The sequence below is a fragment of the Neovison vison genome, chromosome 4, assembly GCF_020171115.1.
Source record: "Neovison vison isolate M4711 chromosome 4, ASM_NN_V1, whole genome shotgun sequence".
NCBI classification, from domain to species: domain Eukaryota; kingdom Metazoa; phylum Chordata; class Mammalia; order Carnivora; family Mustelidae; genus Neogale; species Neogale vison.
The window spans coordinates 20005001-20023159 of NC_058094.1; the positions used below are offsets into that span (position 1 = coordinate 20005001).

At 34.7% G+C, this 18159-nt stretch overlaps 1 protein-coding gene across 3 annotated transcripts in view; it reads left to right on the forward strand.

Annotated features, from left to right (window-relative positions):
- Positions 1-18159, forward strand: part of TAF2 (TATA-box binding protein associated factor 2) — a 92252-nt gene that overhangs the window by 42480 nt on the left and 31613 nt on the right. For all 3 annotated transcript variants that reach the window (XM_044245039.1, XM_044245040.1, XM_044245041.1), the window contains 4 exons: positions 3182-3375; positions 3996-4135; positions 6994-7063; positions 13896-14005. In XM_044245039.1, the coding sequence (XP_044100974.1) occupies positions 3182-3375; positions 3996-4135; positions 6994-7063; positions 13896-14005 (514 nt within the window). The remainder of the gene's footprint in view (positions 1-3181; positions 3376-3995; positions 4136-6993; positions 7064-13895; positions 14006-18159) is intronic.

The window sequence follows — 18159 nt, forward strand, 5'->3', positions numbered from 1 at the left end:
TCTTTTATTTGAAGATATAAGGTTAGAATTTCAGATGATATCGAATCAAAATTACATTCAGATGGAAGGGGAAAATACTTTGTAAAATTGTTTATGTCAGTTCTTGTTTCGGGGGGTTGCTTATGTAATTAAAATCATGGTAGCCCCAGTATAGTACTTTTACTTTGTAAAGTTATTTCATCTACCTTAATTTCTTTAAACCTTACTTCTTTTGGAGTTGACAAATGAAAGAAGAACACAGAGGTTGAGAGTTGAAAATTAACAGTAAGTGTAATCTGGGAATTGTGCTGTGAGCCGTCGCCACCCATCTATGTGGTGTTCTTTTTAGTGCACCATGCCACTTTATATGACGCTATTGTCCCTGTCATCATTTAGGATTTTGTAAGGTGCATACTGACATTATGAAATTTTACACTTCCATTGTTTTTTTTTGCAGAACAACATAAGACTCAATTTCTTGTAACTTTGAGAAGAAGGCTAATCAGTTGTTATAGTTAGTGGCTGTAAGATTAGCATACTAATCTTGGAAGATAGTAAGGATAGAATAAATACAATAATGATAACAATAGTAATAATAAAATAAACTGTTTTTTGTGTGTTCCATGGCCAGTACCAAAATATGTATCATCTAATATGATTCTCATCAGATAGCTGAAATAGAGACTATTATCTCAATTTTCCTTTGAGGAGATTAGAAGCTAATAAAGATTTACCTGAGGGTAATAAGCCAGATGTGTAGAAATGCCAAAAAGAAGTTGAGAATCAGTGGAAAATATTTAAAAATCTTTTAACATCGGGGCGCCTGGGTGGCTTAGTGGGTTAAAGCCTCTGTCTTCGGCTCAGGTCATGATCTCAGGGTCCTGGGATCAAGTCCCGCATCGGGCTCTCTGTTCAGCGGGGGGCCTGCTTCCTCCTCTCTCTGTCTCTCTCTGCCTGCCTCTGCCCACTTGTGATCTCTCTCTCTCTGTCAAATAAATAAATAAAGTCTTTAAAAAAAAATTTTTTTTTAACATCTCGTTAACTGGGTAGAGCATGAAATTCAATACTCTGGGTAAGTTTTCAAGAAGTCTGAAATTAAACCCCCTTAAAGCCTAGTGAATAGCCATTTTCTATGATAATCTTTTATACATATATATGAATTTCTAATAAATAATATATGTTTATGGAATTTCTGTTTTGTTAATTACACAGAACATGGGTTGAACTATTCCTGATTCTCAAAGATCATTGTTAAAAACATCAGTCAGTCTTTGCTATAGTATACTGATACTGATGCCTTCAGGGTTTGTTTTGTTTTGTTTTTTGTAGGAATTTTTGCTATACCGAATACCTCCTACCTTCCATGTGTTCTGCAAATTATTTCTTCCTCTTTGTCTCTTATAATCTTAAGGTGATGAGATAATCTAGCTTGTTCAGTTAGGGTTATAGTAGCTCTGAAAATTGGACGTGGACAGAGGAATAAATGTTAAATCTTTTTGGTTTTCCTAGTTCACCCACTCCCCCATCTCATTTTTAAAGATTTTTAAAGATTTTTTATTTATTTATTTGACAGAGAGAGATCACAAGTAGACAGAGAGGCAGGTAGAGAGAGAGAGAGAGGGAAGCAGGCTCCCCGCTGAGCAGAGAGCCCAATGTGGGACTCGATCCCAGGACCCTGAGATCATGACCTGAGCCGAAGGCAGAGGCTTACCCCACTGAGCTGCCCAGGCACCCCTCCCCCATCTCATTTTTAATTTCCAAGTTCATTCCGTGATTTGAATACTTACGTCGGAAATAGCAGTTAAGTAAATGGACTCTTGCTTTATTGGCAAAGTAGTTACCAGAAGGTAATAAGAAGCGGATCAGAATATTTGAAGAAAACTGGTAATTTGAATAATCTCTTAATGGAAAGGGTCTTTCTAAATTGGAAACAAGACTTAGAACCTGGAAAAGAAAAGGTTGATAAAAAACAAAATTAGGCTGACAAAAATCCATGATTGTTTTCCCTGGTTCCGGAGGGAGAGGTTAGGAGTTTGAGAGATTCAAGTTTTAATGATTAATTTTGCAATCATGAAAATGATTTGAAAACAAAACTTGGCCCATAGTGAACATGTGTAGAGTATTTTTTCTTTGATTTTTGTTTTTTTTGTTTGTGTCTTATTTTTTTCTGCCCAGTATCTGAACATAGACACGTGTTGGGATTCTGTCGCCAAAACTGTTCTGGAGCCAGAACTTCTGCCTCCACTGCGGAAGTCACAGGGGCCAGGTGCTCCCCCTCAGTCCCCTGGCAGTTTGTGTTACTGAACCATATTCCCAGTGATATAAAACTGTACCGTATTCCCACTGATGATAAAATTAATTGCTCCATATTCAAATTCCCAGGCTAAATCAAGCCACCCTAGATTGCCTTTCAATAAATTGTTTCTCTGGGAATTGACTGGGATATGGATTTAGAAATAGTTTTGGATGGTTGTCTCCTCTCCTATCTCTGCTTCTCTTGCTAGATCTCCTGTTTGTACCTTATGTCTTCTACACCAGGCCTCTTTTCCTTTTCTTTTTACTTTGTATCTTCCTTTTTGCTTAGAATTTAAGGAACTTTTTTCAATTTTATATTCCAATTTAACTTTGATTCTGAATCTCTGCATTTTTTTTTCCTAATCTCTGCATATTTTTTCTTTTTAAAATGTGTTATGCAGTTGGAAGGCATACCTTTGGTTATTTCTCAGACAGTGTTCATGATAGATTTTGGATTTTCTTCCCCCTTACCAGTGTTCTTTTCCTTGTGAACTCTTTCCAACAGGTTGCTTTTCTTCCTTTTGTTTGTTCTGGTCTTCCTTTTTTATGTTGATGCTTTCCTTAAGTATCTGGTGATTCGTGATTATAGATTTATATGTGAGAATAGAGCTAAACAGCTGATTTCAAGCTGTATATTACCAGTAGGCTTTGTGGCTTGTGGTCTTCCTTTGAGAGGAATCTAACTAGGTTACTCTTATATGCAGTAAATACTAGTTGAGTAAAATAATGTATTCCTAATTAGTGAGTTACTCTTTTTCCTAGTGTATAACTACACAAAAGACATAGTTAAGTAATTACCAGAGAACTTGCATATGTTTTCTGATAAATTGTTTTGAAGTTTATAAATATTTTATTAATTTTTGAACAGAAGTGTGAATTTTGCTTCTTGCGATTATTTTTGGCTTAGTTTTCAGATAACTATTATCGTGCTGAAATGATCGATGCCCTTGCCAACTCTGTTACGCCTGCAGTCAGTGTGAATAATGAAGTTCGAACTTTGGACAACTTAAATCCTGATGTGCGACTCATTCTTGAAGAAATCACCAGGTTTTTGAATATGGAAAAACTTCTTCCAAGTTATAGACACACCATTACTGTCAGGTATAATAAAAGTTACTTGCTTTTATAATAGAAATTATTCTAATTATAGGAAATATAGTAAAGTAAAAGGAGAAAATTAAAATCCTTTATCATTATACCATCACAGATGTCTTTTTAGTATTTTGGAGAATGGCCTTCTAAATTTTTTCATCTTTTAACTAAATACATTTTTAATTTTGTGATACATATTGTATATATAGGTTTTTATATTCTGCTTTTATCACAACACTTTCTCATGTCATCAGAAGTTCTTCATAAGCATTATTTTTGATGTCTGGAAAATGTTTTTATCCCATTGGATATAGTATAAACATCTCTGTATTATTAAGCTTCTTATTTAGATGACTTAAGTTCTGTCAGCTTGTTTGTATATGGCTAGTAAAAGCTTGTTTCTTTAGAAGTTTGCTAAAAAAAAGTTGATCCAGTAGTTCAGATATTATCTTTCTCACTTTATGTTATTGACTAAATTATTGCAAAAAATTAATGTTACAAAATTAAAAGATTCAGATCACATCAGTATTTCAGTTTGCTGTTACAGATTGATTCCTAATGTCTGGGAAACAAGTTTGATTCGATATATTTTTATGGAAATATTTAACTGCAAGTACTCTTTTTCCTAGTTGTTTGAGAGCCATACGAGTGCTTCAGAAGAATGGACATGTTCCAAGTGATCCAGCTCTTTTTAAATCTTATGCAGAGTATGGCCACTTTGTGGACATCAGGATAGCAGCTTTGGAAGCAGTCGTTGATTATACTAAAGGTAATGCTTTAGAAGCGTATGTGCACATCATTTTTTTTTTAAGATTTTATTTATTTATTTGACAGAGAGAGACATCACAAGTAGGCAGAGGGCAGGCAGAGAGAGAGGGAGAAGCAGGCTCCCTGCTGAGCAGAGAGCCCAACGTGGGGCTTGATCCCAGGACCCTGAGATCATGACCTGAGCTGAAGGCAGAGGCTTAACCCACTGAGCCACCCAGGCACCCCGTGCATTATCATTTTAAAAGGAGATGTTCACTAAATATTTAAAGCCATCTTATTTATTGGGGTTTCCTATTACATAATAGGTTCTTAAATGTTAAATTCTTTAGAAAGTATTTTTGATAAATGTAGAGCTTGCATAAGAATAAGTGAGGGAAAAGAATAAAATTAGAGATAGGTATCTTTGGTCTTTCTAAGGAGTCAGTGGTATTACTCCATAGCTTTAATTACATGTTATTAAAACTAGAAGAAGACTTTTGGGAAGTTTCTAACTGAGGACTCAAGAAAACATCTTGTACCTTAGAACAGGCTTCCTGAAATTGAAAAAAATGTAAGAGCAGAAAGTGACTGAGAGAATATTGTGTACTCAAAACATTTAAAGATATACAGGGCAGAAAAATAAAGAGATGAAAATATTAAGAATTCAGTCAAGAAGAATAGAACAGGTAGAAGAAAAACAATAATCCAAAATAGAATACTTTGAAAGAGTGAGTAAAATGAAACTTCTTAAGCTAAAATCTGATAAAATTTAAAATTTTAAGGTTAAATAAAAAGTGTATAAGTTCCTAGGAATATCAGAACCTCGTTATTGTACAGGATAAAAAAATAATGATTTACCTGTGGCCTGTGACTTCTTCAGAATATGAAGAGTTCAAAAGATAGTGAACAAAGGGCTAATGTAATGTTTAGGGAAAAGTGCAATCCTACCTTCTCTTTTTGCCAGGTTGTCACTCATATAGTCTTAAAGATTGAGAAGTACATCTCCTTTGTAACACTCTTTAAAACAAAATTCTCAAAGAATTTTCAGCTGAGCTGGAAGTGAATCTAATAATAACTCAAGATTGAACAAAGCGTGAAATGAAAGACCCAGTGATGAATGACTATGCCTATTAAAAACAAAAAACTAAAACTATGCTTAAATATTTGTTAATGGCATGGTTAGAAAATTTAATGCAAACTCCAAACATAATTTGTCTTTTATAAAAGATTTATTTATTTTGGTGGGATGGGGGGAGCACAGGAAGAGAGCGTCTTTCCACACTGTGCAGGAGCCGCACGAAGGCTTGTTCGCATGACACTGAGACCATGACCTGAGCCAAAACCAAGAGTCAGAGGCTTAACTGACCGTGCCACCCGGGCGCCCCTCCAAAATAATTCTTTATAATATGCAGGGGCACCTGGGTGGCTCAGTCGGTTGAGGGTCTGACTTCGGCTCAGGTCATGATCTCCAGGTCCTGGGATTGAGAACTAGTTTGGGCTCCTCGCTCAGCCGGGAGTCTGCTTCCACTCTCCTCTCCCCTTTGTCCCTCTCTTGCTCATGCTGTCTCTCTCTCAAATGAATAAAATCTTTTAAAAAATTAAAAAATAATATGCAGATATAAGAACTCTATAATTTAATTTACATATAGAATTCCAGATTTATGCTAAAATTTGGGAAGAGTAAAGAAGTTAGAGTATGTTATACTTCTCTTCTGACTTTGGAGAGAGGAAGGAGTGAGCGAAGTTCTTTAATAGATACTGGTTAATTTTTACACATTAGAGGAAATCTACTCAAATCTTTTATCATTTTTTTATAAATTTCCATAGAAGTATGTGTGTGTATAGTCAGAAATTATAAAGGTGTAGAACAAAATAGTGTATTATATATGTTGGGCTAAGTTCAGAAAGGGTGGTCATTTGTTCTTTTTATTGAGGGTAACAGATCTTTCTTTTAAGAAATGGCAGTGAAAATAGTGATTTTGTTTTAATGGATATTTTGTCAAGTAAAAATAATGTAATCTATCAGTCTCCTATTTTGTTTGGACATTTTACCAGTTTGTGAAATCTCGACATCCTGAGATCTACCAAATACGCCAGTATTCCCAACTTTCTTTCCCAAAATACATGAATGATGTTTACTGCCACATGAATATGAAGATTTCATGAATTAGTATTACCTGAAATGAAATAGAATGCTAATATTACGATCTCCAAAAGAATGCTAAGTTAATAAATATAATTGAGAGGTGCTTTAGTATTATCCATATATCTGGATCATTAGAAAGTGAAAAAATAGAAGAGATCAGAAATAAAATTCTGATAGTAAAGGTTTTCAAATCATAAAATCATAACTGGTTGAAAAGGTGAACAGAAATTGCTAATGAGTGCTTTTATCCAGGTCATTTATATTTATAGCACTATGTTATGTTATCTTATTAAGTTAAGACTGCTCTTTAGTCTTAAGTGAAAGAAACCACTTGGGTAAAAGCAGTATTTCATATGGTATACTGTAATTATAGTTGAGATACTATTGGGTGTCACATTTTCCTGTTAATTTTATTTAAGTATATTTTGTCCATTTAGAGTTACTCATCTGATTTAGGGATCTTAAATTATAATTTGCCTTATGTTGTATTTGTCATTGATTTGAGCATTAGCAAAAAATAGGCACTTGTCCTGTTTTATGTTTTGGCTATATGTAGCACAATACCAGTGAAGTTTACAAAGTGGCCTGTTCATAAAAAATGTAAGAAGTCGTCTACAGCCTTCAACTCTGATTTGAAATACAGCCAGTGCACTGCTAAGTTTAAATCTCTCCTTGTCACTCATTATTTCATTTGTTATAGTTAAAAACACACATTTCTTCATTTTTATTTTCAGTGGACAGGAGTTATGAAGAACTGCAGTGGCTACTTAATATGATTCAGAGTGACCCTGTACCCTATGTAAGGTTAGTTTTTGTGCTGTATTTTGATTTTGCAAGTCCTAAAGTGAACTGAGTAATTTTGGAAGATTATACATGGAACAAGTTTTTATTTTTTTAAAATAGAGGAGTATGTTATACATTTATTAATGTCCTTTTTAAGATGCTTTTTAAGAAATTGAGTGTGCTGGGGTTCCTGAGTGGCTCAGTTGTTTAAGTGTCTGCCTTGGGCTCTGGTCATGATCTCAGGGTCCTGGGATCGAGCCCTGCTCAACAGGGAGTCTATTTCTCCCTGTCCCTCTGCCAATCCGCCCCCCCCCCCAGCTCATGCATGCTCTCGCTCTCTCTCTAAGAAATAAATAAAACCTTTTTAAAAATACATTTTAAAATACATTTAAATGTATTGTTATAGTTAAAAATACATTTTAAAAATACATTTTTTAAAAAGGTTTTATTTATTTCTTAGAGAGAGATCACAAGCAGGGAGAGAGGCAGGCAGAGAGAAGGGAAGCAGGCTCCCTGCTGAGCAGAGAGCCCAATGCGGGGCTTGATGGGCGGCTCAGTGTGGGGCTCAGTGTGGAACTCGATCCCAGGACCCTGAGACCATGATCTGAGTCCAGGGCAGAGGCTTAACCCACTGAGCCACCCAGGGGTCCCTAAAAAATACATTGTTAATAAGCAAAGTTTATTTCCTGCAACTTTATATACAACTTCCATTGTAATTTAAAGAAAAGCATATATAACAGTTTGTAGTATACATGGAACATCCCTTATATATCCAAATTATAATATCTATATTGATTGATTCAGTCTATTTACAAGTCATTGAGAGAAGTGTCTTGGTGTATCCCATTTGTTTCTTCCTATCTCCTATAAAATCTCCCTTTTTAAAACACAGACCTGGGATTTAAAAAGTATAAGAGGAAAGTAGAAGAAAATCCCAGTCCTGACTTAGTAAGTCTTCATTTTTGTGTTTCTTCTAGTCTTCATTTCTTTCACTTCTCCTGCTTTCTTTTTGCAAAGTAGGATCTTCATAGTGTATTTTTTATTAACATATAATTTTTAGTTATTTGAATAGGATTAAATTTTTTACCTTTTCTGTCTTCCTTTCTTTGTATATATGAGACACTTAAATTTTTCTCATTTCTTTTAAGATAATGACTTCATAAAATAAAATTTGACTTGTGGTAAGTAACTTATAGTCATGCCCACTAGAAACAAGAACATAAACCTAGAGATGTTGTCTTACTCAGCTTTACATGTAAGATGGCAGATAGTTGTTTTCTTCCAAAAAGGCGTATAGGCAAACTGCTCTCTCCCCTTACTGAAATGCGTCAGGGCATGAGGATTCTATGTAGGAGATTATAGTTCCCTGATAACGACATTGTCTTTGACCAGTGTTAGTTTTTGAGATGGATTGTAGCAGTGAGCTCTTGGTTAAGGGACCTTATTATCTCAGTGTTTTCTTTCTGTCTGTCTGTCTTTTTTTCAACTCTAACCATTTCAGTGTTTTTTGTTTTTTTTTTAAGATTTTATGTATTTGAGAGAGAACAGAGCAAGAGAGAGTGAGCATGAGCAATGTGAGGGTCAGAGGGAAAGGGACAAGCAGAGACCCCACTGAGCAGGAAGCCCGATGTGGGGCTCCATTGCAGGACCCCGAGTTCATGACGAAGGTAGACGCTTAACCAACTGAGCCACTCAGGCGCCCCATTTCAGTGTTTTAAATGTTGCCTGTTATATGTGTACCTTCATGCAAAGTTTTGCTGTTAATATTTCATAGTTCATGATTTGTGATCTAAATTGTATTTTAAATAATTTTTCTTTCTGGTTGATATGTACTAAAGGTATGGTTGACGTGGATAAAATGATCATCCGTTCTCAGGTTTATATTCAGATAAAAGAGGAGAAGCAAGAAACCAGCTTCATCTCTTACCTGACAGGAGTTCATGCACTTGGAAGTTTATAAGATCCTACTGACAGCAAGTAGGAACAGAAATTAAAAATAGAGTATAAACAAAGTATATCGTGTATATTTGTGTTTTCAGTTCACAACATCAAAACTAACATTAAAGTATTTCTGAGATCATGAAACTGTGTTTTGAAGATCATTTTAGCAGATTGTAGTACTGTATAATATTTGAAGTCTCTGTATTTCTAAATTATATACTATACAACCTGAATGATTGTTTTTGAAGTTCTGTTGTGGAACTATTAATAGCATTCAAATTTCAAGAGTACTGTTACAGTCTGAACTGAAAACCTTATTTAAAGATACACTTCATGATTATCTTTGACACTTTTCTTCTTAGTTGATCTGATTCATTTATATCATCAGTAGTAGGGAAGCTCTAAATCTGTACTATCATCTAGCCCATAGTTCTATTCGTAGTTAAAAAATTCAGCGTGTTGGGCGCCTGTGTGGCTCAGTGGGTTAAGCCGCTGCCTTCGGCTCAGGTCATGATCTCAGGGTCCTGGGATCGAGTCCCGCATCGGGCTCTCTGCTCAGTGGGGAGCCTGCTTCCTCCTCTCTCTCTCTGCCTGCCTCTCTGCCTATTTGTGATCTCTCTCTGTCAAATAAATAAATAAAATCTTAAAAAAAAAAAAAAAATTCAGCGTGTCTTTAAAAATCTTTACTGTTAATTGCCAGAGGATAGAAGTATTACCACGTAGCAGTTAATGTATGTGTGTATTTAGTATCTGGGCACATCTGTCCATATTTTTGTGTTTCTATGTTTTTAATAGTTTCAGTAGGAACTCTGTCCTTTTCTCTTTGTTCCCATCATTACTCTTTCTCCCTTTTTCTTTTCTTTCTTTTAGGTATAATTGACATATAACATGTTAGTTTTAGGTGTATAACACAGTGATTCAATATTAGTATATATTGGGAAATTGTCACCACAGTAAGTTCAGTGAACATCCATCACCATACGTAATCACAGACTTTTTTTCTTGTGATGAGAACTTTTAACATCTACTCTTTTAATAACTTTCAACTATACAACATAGTATTAATAACTATTGACACCATGTTGTATATCATATACCTGTAACTTATAATTGTAGTTTTGTACTTTTTGACCTGCACCCATTTTGCCCCCTTTCCCCTGGAACCACCAGTCTATTACTTTTCCTTAAACTCGTTAAGTAACTACAGTACAGATCCACCATATTCTGCTTTATTGATGGGATAGAATTCTTAGTCTTAAAGATGGGTGAATATTGGTGTCTGTCTTATAGTCACTGGCATTATTCTCGCCTACCCCAAACACAGCATTTTATTTTTATGGCATTTGTTGATTTTTAAGCTAATGATGAAATGGTCTTCAATAAAAACTAAAATTTTTTAAAAGATTTATGTATTTATTTGAGAGACAGAGAGAGGGAGAGAGAGAGTAGGGGAGGGACAAAGGGAGCTAACCACCAAGCAGACTCCCCTCTGAGTGCAGAGACTGACACAGGACTCAATCTCACAACCCATGAGATCATGACCTGAGCTGAAACCAAGAGTTGGATGCCTAACCGACTGAGCCACCCAGGCATCCCAGTAAGACTTAAATTTTAAAAATATATGTTGATTTTCTCTTTCTGATCTCTCTTTCTTATCTGAGTTAGATAAAGCTCTGAAGAATTTTAGGGTGAAACCTTAAAGTCTGGAGGAAAAAAAACCCAGCTACCTATAATTATCCCTTGATGCTTTAGAGCCAAACTTGAAATTTCTTTCTGCAAGGATGCTTCCTTGATTCCTTGTATTAGATCATGTCCCTGAAGTCATAATCACCCATAAAAATCCTACCGTTCTTCCTATACTAAAGAAATACCTCCTGTATATATAAATATTAATTTTATAGCTAGAACTATTTGATTATTTTTGTTTTCCCCATAGGAATATAAGTTCCAAAGAGACAGGGACCGCGTTTCCTTGTGTCACTGTGTGTATGGAACGTAACATTGTCCTTACAAATAGTTGGTTCAGTACATGTGAAATGAGTGATTGGATGCAATTTTTTCCTTTTTCCTCTAAACATCTGTAAGGCTTTTCCCCTAATCATATGTATGTTTAACTTCCTTCATATGTTAAAGAGAAGTGATTTTATCTCTATGTTGACAACTGTATACAGAAAAAAGTTTTAAGGTGTTTATTTTGAAATGCTGGGCAAGTCCTTAGTCTTTCATGTTGGCTTGATGTTTTAAATATAATAATAGGGTTGTCCACTTTATTTGATTATAGCTGAGTTCTTCATTAAGGTATCTTGAGAATTGAAACTAAATAAATGCACTTTAGGTAACTTGTATAATCACCTGACCATTTACTAATGCTTTTTTTCCATAAAGTTTGCCGTGTATTTCACATTCTGATTAGGCAGAGAAATAATCCAAAAAGGGAAAAGGAAAAAAAAATCTAGATGCAGTAAATAAATAATTAAATCTGGGTGTTGTATTTTTGAACTGAAATGAAATTTACATTTTTGAAAATTATAGTTTCCTTTCAGTAGGCATAACTTTTTTCTTTTTCTTTTTTTCAAGATTTTATTTAAATTCAAGTTAGTTAACATATAGTGTAGTATTGGTTTCAGGGGCAGAACTTAGTGATTCATCACTGGCCATGACTTTTTTATTCCTATAAATTTGGAAAAATGCAAAATCACATTAAGAAGAAAACTTTAAATAGCCTATAATTATTTTAACCAGAAACACTTAACATTTTGGATTATTCCTTTCCAGTCATTTCTATCCATGAATATACTTTTTATATGGATAGGAAGAACTATTAATTATATTCTTTAAAATGGATAAGAGTGTTTTAAAGATGACATGGAATTATGTTCTGGTTTTGGAATGAAGCATCCGTATGATTACAGGATATCAGTCCCTCAAGAGACACACATACATCTTGTGCTTTTTCTCATGAGAGATTTTGAGCATGTTTTTAGTTTTGATTTGAGTTTCTTATTGATAGTGATTTACAGTAGATTGGACTGGCCCACCAAGAAGATTCTCAACTGTTTAGGAAAATAATAGTATAAACCTATGTCTTTCTCAAGATTTGCTTTAGGTCTGTTCCAGTTGTCTGAAGCATATAAGCGTATTCTGAATTTTTATATTTAATCTCTATAAAATTAAGCATGAGATTCTCATTGTCTTCATCTCCTGAGTATTGCTTTGGGTATTTAGTCATTTATAAGTATTTCTTTGTAAAATCCTTTCTTCTATCATCTAAACTTTAGAGAAACACAAAGCTTTTGAAGAAATGTTTAATTTGATGATAGTAATACATGTGCTGATCATTATAGCTCTTTTAGTGACCATTTCAAAGATACCCTGTGTTTCATCTTTACAGTTCATTGGCACAGCTCTAAGAGTTTGTGGTGATCTGAGTAAATGCCACAAAGTGTTAGTAGTTGGGTGCTACCACTTTGGTCTTTGAGGATAACTGAGAAAGCAGCGGAATAGAAACTGAAGTTTTCTTCTTAATGCAGACTTCAAGTATAACAACATAAACATGCTGTAAACAACAAACTCATCCGTATTTTTAATGATTGTTTACTTGTATTATTGATCTCTTCTTACATAGAGATTCTGAGGTCCTTAAGGATAGAAATTGTGTTTATTTTTAAAGGTTTGAAAATATGAATATGAAATATCCATGAAGATGTGTATCCCCTTTCATATTCCCTACCTATAAATTGCATCTATAACTCCATTTTGCTTTTTGTTCTCAAAGCTTTTCAGTATTTTTATTTTATGCAGTCTTAAAATATCAAAGCACAAGAGGATGTTAAAGTAGGAGTCCACATCTTACAGTTTTACAGACATAAAATTGAAGCCAAAGGGGGTTAAGTATCTTAATCTGCAGCCTATTTGTTCCACTTTCCTCTCTCTTTTTCAAGTACAAATCCAGTTCGATGCCTTACCACCAGCAATTAAATATAAAAACTGCCTGAGTTCACCTTTAAGGTTTTGCTAATCTCATTTGTAATTACAACCCAAGTTTCTTCTCCAGTTATATTCAAGTATTCCATTACTCTGTGGTCTTGAATCTCTTAGGCCTGGGCCTGGCTCTTATCCCGGCACTGAATTTAGTTAGACTACTGCCATAGCTTCCTTGCTTTTCGTTTTCTTTCTTTCTCTATCCTCTTTCTTTAGTGTCTCCTACACGTAGCTTTGGACATTTTCTTTTTCAGATTTTGTTTCGGTCACACAACCCTATTTTTAGAAGACTCCGGAAGTGTTCAGATGGCCTCTCACAGGAGATAACTCCCAGTAGCAGAGTTTAACTGTTACCAGCATGAGGATGCTTTTACTAATTAACTCCTCTAAACTTCAGCTCATTTTGAGGAAACCTTTTTTTTTTTTTTTGGTCTCCATATTTTGAGTGCTTCTGCACATTTCCATGCTTTAAAAGGTACTATAATAATGAAGTGTATATTCATTTTATTACCTCAGTGTAAGCTTCTTGGTTTCTCGGTCCATATGTAATTTTTTTTTTTTTTTTTGGCCCCATTTTAAGATTTTTGTATTTACTGACCAGTCTTTTCTTTAAAAATTCTTCTAAGGAGAATAAAAGGTTCATTTTAGAAATGAAATGGGAAAGGTTGGTTAGGAATACATAAAGTCACATTTTAAAGGACTTCCTTGTACACTAAGGTAATTTTAGAAAGAACGAACCCACCAGAATCTTTCCAGTGAAAAAACAATAGTAAATATTATGTGTGAAATAATGTCTTTTGAAGTTAAATTAAACTTAAACACAAAGATAAATCTAAGAAGAGATGATAAAATAGGAAGGAGATAGTACAGATAATTTTCAAATGCTTTTAGTTCATGGTCAGCAAAAGTTTGACTTTTCTTTATCTTTCAGACATAAGATTCTAAACATGTTGACAAAGAACCCACCATTTACTAAGAACATGGAGTCTCCATTATGCAATGAAGCCTTGGTAGATCAACTTTGGAAACTTATGAATTCTGGTAAGAATTTTTTTTTTTTTTTAAGATTTTATTTATTATTTATTCGACAGACAGAGATCACAAGTAGGCAGAGAGGCAGGCAGGGAGAGAGGGGGAAGCAGGCTCCCTGCTGAGCAGAGAGCCCAATGTGGGCCTCGATCCCACGACCGTGGGATCATGACCTGAGCCGAAAGCAGAGGCTTTAACCCACTGAGCCACCCAGGTGCCCCTCTGGTAAGAATTTTTTAAAAAAATTTATTATCGGAGTATTTTCATTTTACAAGTTTTCAGCACTTAAAGAACTATGGTTAATTTTTTATCTTTTTTTTTTTTTTTTTAAGACGGATACTTACAAATCTGCCTTGGTAGTGGTGAGCGTGGTGACATTTGCAAAGGATCTGTTCACTCCCTTTGTCTCACAAAGTGGTTGAGGAAACAAAAATATTAATTCATATGGAAGTATCCCACATGTCTAAAGAGCTATACATATGGACCTGCAAAGTGTTACTGTTGTTATTTTTATTTCAGAAGGTCACAAAACGTTGAGAAATAGGTCTTCTCATCTGGTTTCCCTGGCACCTAGTTCCCTTTCCCAGGGGGAACCAGTTTCCTGTGTGTCCTTTCACAAGCAGTGTATGTTGGTACCGTTCTGCTCAGTGGATACCATCACACTTTGAAGTCACTTTATTTGGGAGAGGTATTGCTCCTACGTATCGGCTCCAGAACCAGCGGGATGAGGGTCAGGTCCCAGCTGAATGATTTATGAGGTGTGACTTGTCTAAGCCTTTGTATCTCCATTTATGAAATGGGGGTGGTGCTGATTTCTGCCTCTGCAAACTGAAAATTCAGTGAGTTACTTTCTGTAAAGCACAGTATCCAGTTCATATTAAGTGCCAACAGTGGTGTTAAGCTAACAGAGTAATGATATCATTATGCGGTCATATATTTGAGCTGTTTGTAGTTCCTTTTTTGTAGGTCGTTCATACTCTTTGCCATTTCTATTAAATAATTTTTTATCTTTTCCAGTTGACTTGTAAATGTTGTATATACTTCAAGAAAATTTGCCGTATGGCTCTGATGTGTTGGAATTGTAGTACTAGTTTTGGTTTAAAATTCAATTAAAAGGTAAATTTATTTTACTTAAAGATAAACTGTTCCAGGTAGATGGTGAAAGAGCAGTTGCTATTTGTTCCTTTATGTATGTTACTTTATCTGCTCTCTAGAGTATTAGAAAATAACTTCTCCTGCTTATTATATTGGCGGCCACTTCTATAAATCATGACTAAATACTGAGTTATGATCTTTTAAGCAATTATTTTATTTACTAGCATTGTGATGTTAAGTAATTGTATAACTCTGTCCCTCAGTTTCATAATCATAGTGCAGCACCGCAGGTAAAAGCTCTATAGCAGGTATTAAATTGAAACACAGTAGTATTCAGAAAATAACACGTAAACCATTTCCTACTGATAAACCTAAATTATTTTTCTGATGGTTTCCCTAATCCCTAGAAGAATGATTGCTGCTGTTTACATAATTTTTATATTTTGCTGCTTGTGGTACCTTGAAGGGAGTTACGGTCATTTAGATCCAGGGGATGGATACACAAGTTTAGGAACTTGAAAAGGTCATTTAACAGTTAATATGTGGCACAAACTGTACTGTGTTGAATATATTCTTAACAAGATGCATGATTCCATGACTGGGTTGGGTTACAACCTTGAGGAAAGCATAGTAATGAAATAAAGAATCTCTTATCACCTTCCAGAGAAGATTTCTTGAACAAAATAAATACGTGTTTAAGATTAATGGGACAATTTCTCTAAGACATTTGAAACCCATTTGAAAACTGGTTATATACATTCAAGCTCAGATTGATGTTTTAGTATTTAATTTTGGTAGTGTTCAGTATAAAGTACAGTTCTTGGTTGGACTTGGAATTCTCAATGGCATTTCTCTAAACAGAACAGATCTGTAGTTGTAAATAATTTATTGCTCAGCTCTTCAGAGTAATAAATAAATGGGAGTACTATGAACAGTGGGAGTGGCATGAATAGTTGGGAATAGTTTTTTTGTTTTTTGTTTTTTAATGTTTTCAGAGGGACATTGAATATTAGGGAAGATTGGATAGAGGATCGCTCGTTTCCCTTCCACTCCTGAACCTTTGGGATATATGAATGAATCTGATCTAAGAAATACCTTTTTTTGTTTAATTTTTTTTGTTGTTGTTTTATTTTTAAGCAATCACTACACCCAGTGTAAGGCTTGAACTTAACAACCCCAAGATCAAGAGTTGTACAATCCCCCAACTGAGCCAGCCAGGCTCCCCATAATTTTTAAAGTGTCTTTTTTAAAAAATGGTAACATTAATATAATCATATTACAGAGTTTTATCTGAACCAAAACAAAATATTATGTAATTTTATTACATCCCCACTATTATAATAGTATATTATACTTAAGTATATTCAGCTTTTAGGGAAGAAAATTGTATATACATAGTTGTAGTTGAAATAAAGGTATTAAAACAGCATTTTATCATGATAATTTCTCACATTACTATATATCTTCTTACTTGTGATTGTTTTTAAGAAACGGTAGTGAGAATCTGCTTGTAACAAAAGGAGCCAGAACATCATCAGAGGCCCTAAATCCTACCGAAATCTGTCTGCCCCTTACTGCCTATTGGGGTTCCTTGGTCATCTGGTCATTTGTGATAAATATACGGAGAACAAAAAACTGTGGACAATGGGGATTTAATTATATTCATTTATTTCTGTCCTATTCCAAAGTGGATTTGAGATATGTTGACTTTGCATAGTTAAAAAATTTGTTGAACCCATTTGAAATAGTATAGAGAGACAGCCTCATAGCAGTTAAGAAAATCTCATCTTAGAAGGTGGTCATCAGGTGTTTCTGAAGAATCAACATTTGCTTAGCTGGTTTCAGAACTTCTCAATAAGAGAGTACTTGTGGTAGGATACATAGCATTAGGGTTTCAGAAATTGAAATTACTTTGAGAGTAAGACAAATGAACTAATTATATGAAATTATATTCATGCTCTTTTTTATATCATATGTCATTAATATTAATAATACTCTTTTTAGAAATAAAACAGGTATTTAGAGCTGAGAGAGAAAGAAAGTAGGAGCCTTTGGAAACTGAGTCATTCTAGTGGCCACATACCAGAAGGAAGGTTCCCAGACTTCTGCCTTGAGATCTAGGGCTACCTGGTCTCTGCTGTCTGTCTGGCTGTGGTAGCTCCGCTCAGTCTTAAGTTCTGGGTTGCTACTCTGTTTTTGTTTTGAAAACACTTACACATACATACACCTGGACAAGTATGTACACATACATACAGATATTAGATATCTTACCCCATTCCTCTAATTTTCCCACATACTTTTTTCCTCCCCCACATTATGTTCTTAAGATTTTCAAAGCTTAGAAAAATTTTAAGAACAATACAGTGAATGACCATGTATTTTCATCTTGGTTCAGGAGCTACTAACTTTTTACCATACGTACTTTCTTTTCCCTCTCTGTGTATACGTACCTCTTTTTTTCCCTGAATTGTTTGAAAGCAAGTTGCATCATGATACTCTTCCCAAAATACTTTAGTATATGTTTCTAAGAATAAGGACATCCTCTAACCTACCCACTGTATCGGTAACATGCCCTACTCCAGTGTAGATCTCATATCCACATTTCCTCAGTTATCTGCCTAAATGTCGTTCTTGTTCTCATATACTTTTTAAAGAATAATGCTTCTCAGAAAGAATGAACTTTTTTTTTTTTAAAGATTTTATTTATTTATTTGACAGACCGAGATGACAAGTAGGTGGAGAGGCAGGCAGAGAGAGAGAGGAGGAAGTAGGCTTCCCGCTGCCTCATGTGGGGCTTGATCCCGGGACTCTGGGATCATGACCTGAGCTGAAGGCAGAGGCTTTAACCCACTGAGCCACCCAGGCACACCAAGAATAAACATTTTTAAAGAGAAACCTCTTTCACATTGTATATTGTTTTTGTCTCTAGTTGCTTAAGAATCTTAAAGAAATCGGTTTATTTTCAGTTAAAAGTATCACATTGTTCATAGGCAGTTCTTTTTAAAGCTTCAAGTATTCATTTATTCACCATTTATTTCCTGAACACTTCCAGTAGCCACTGTACTATGTTT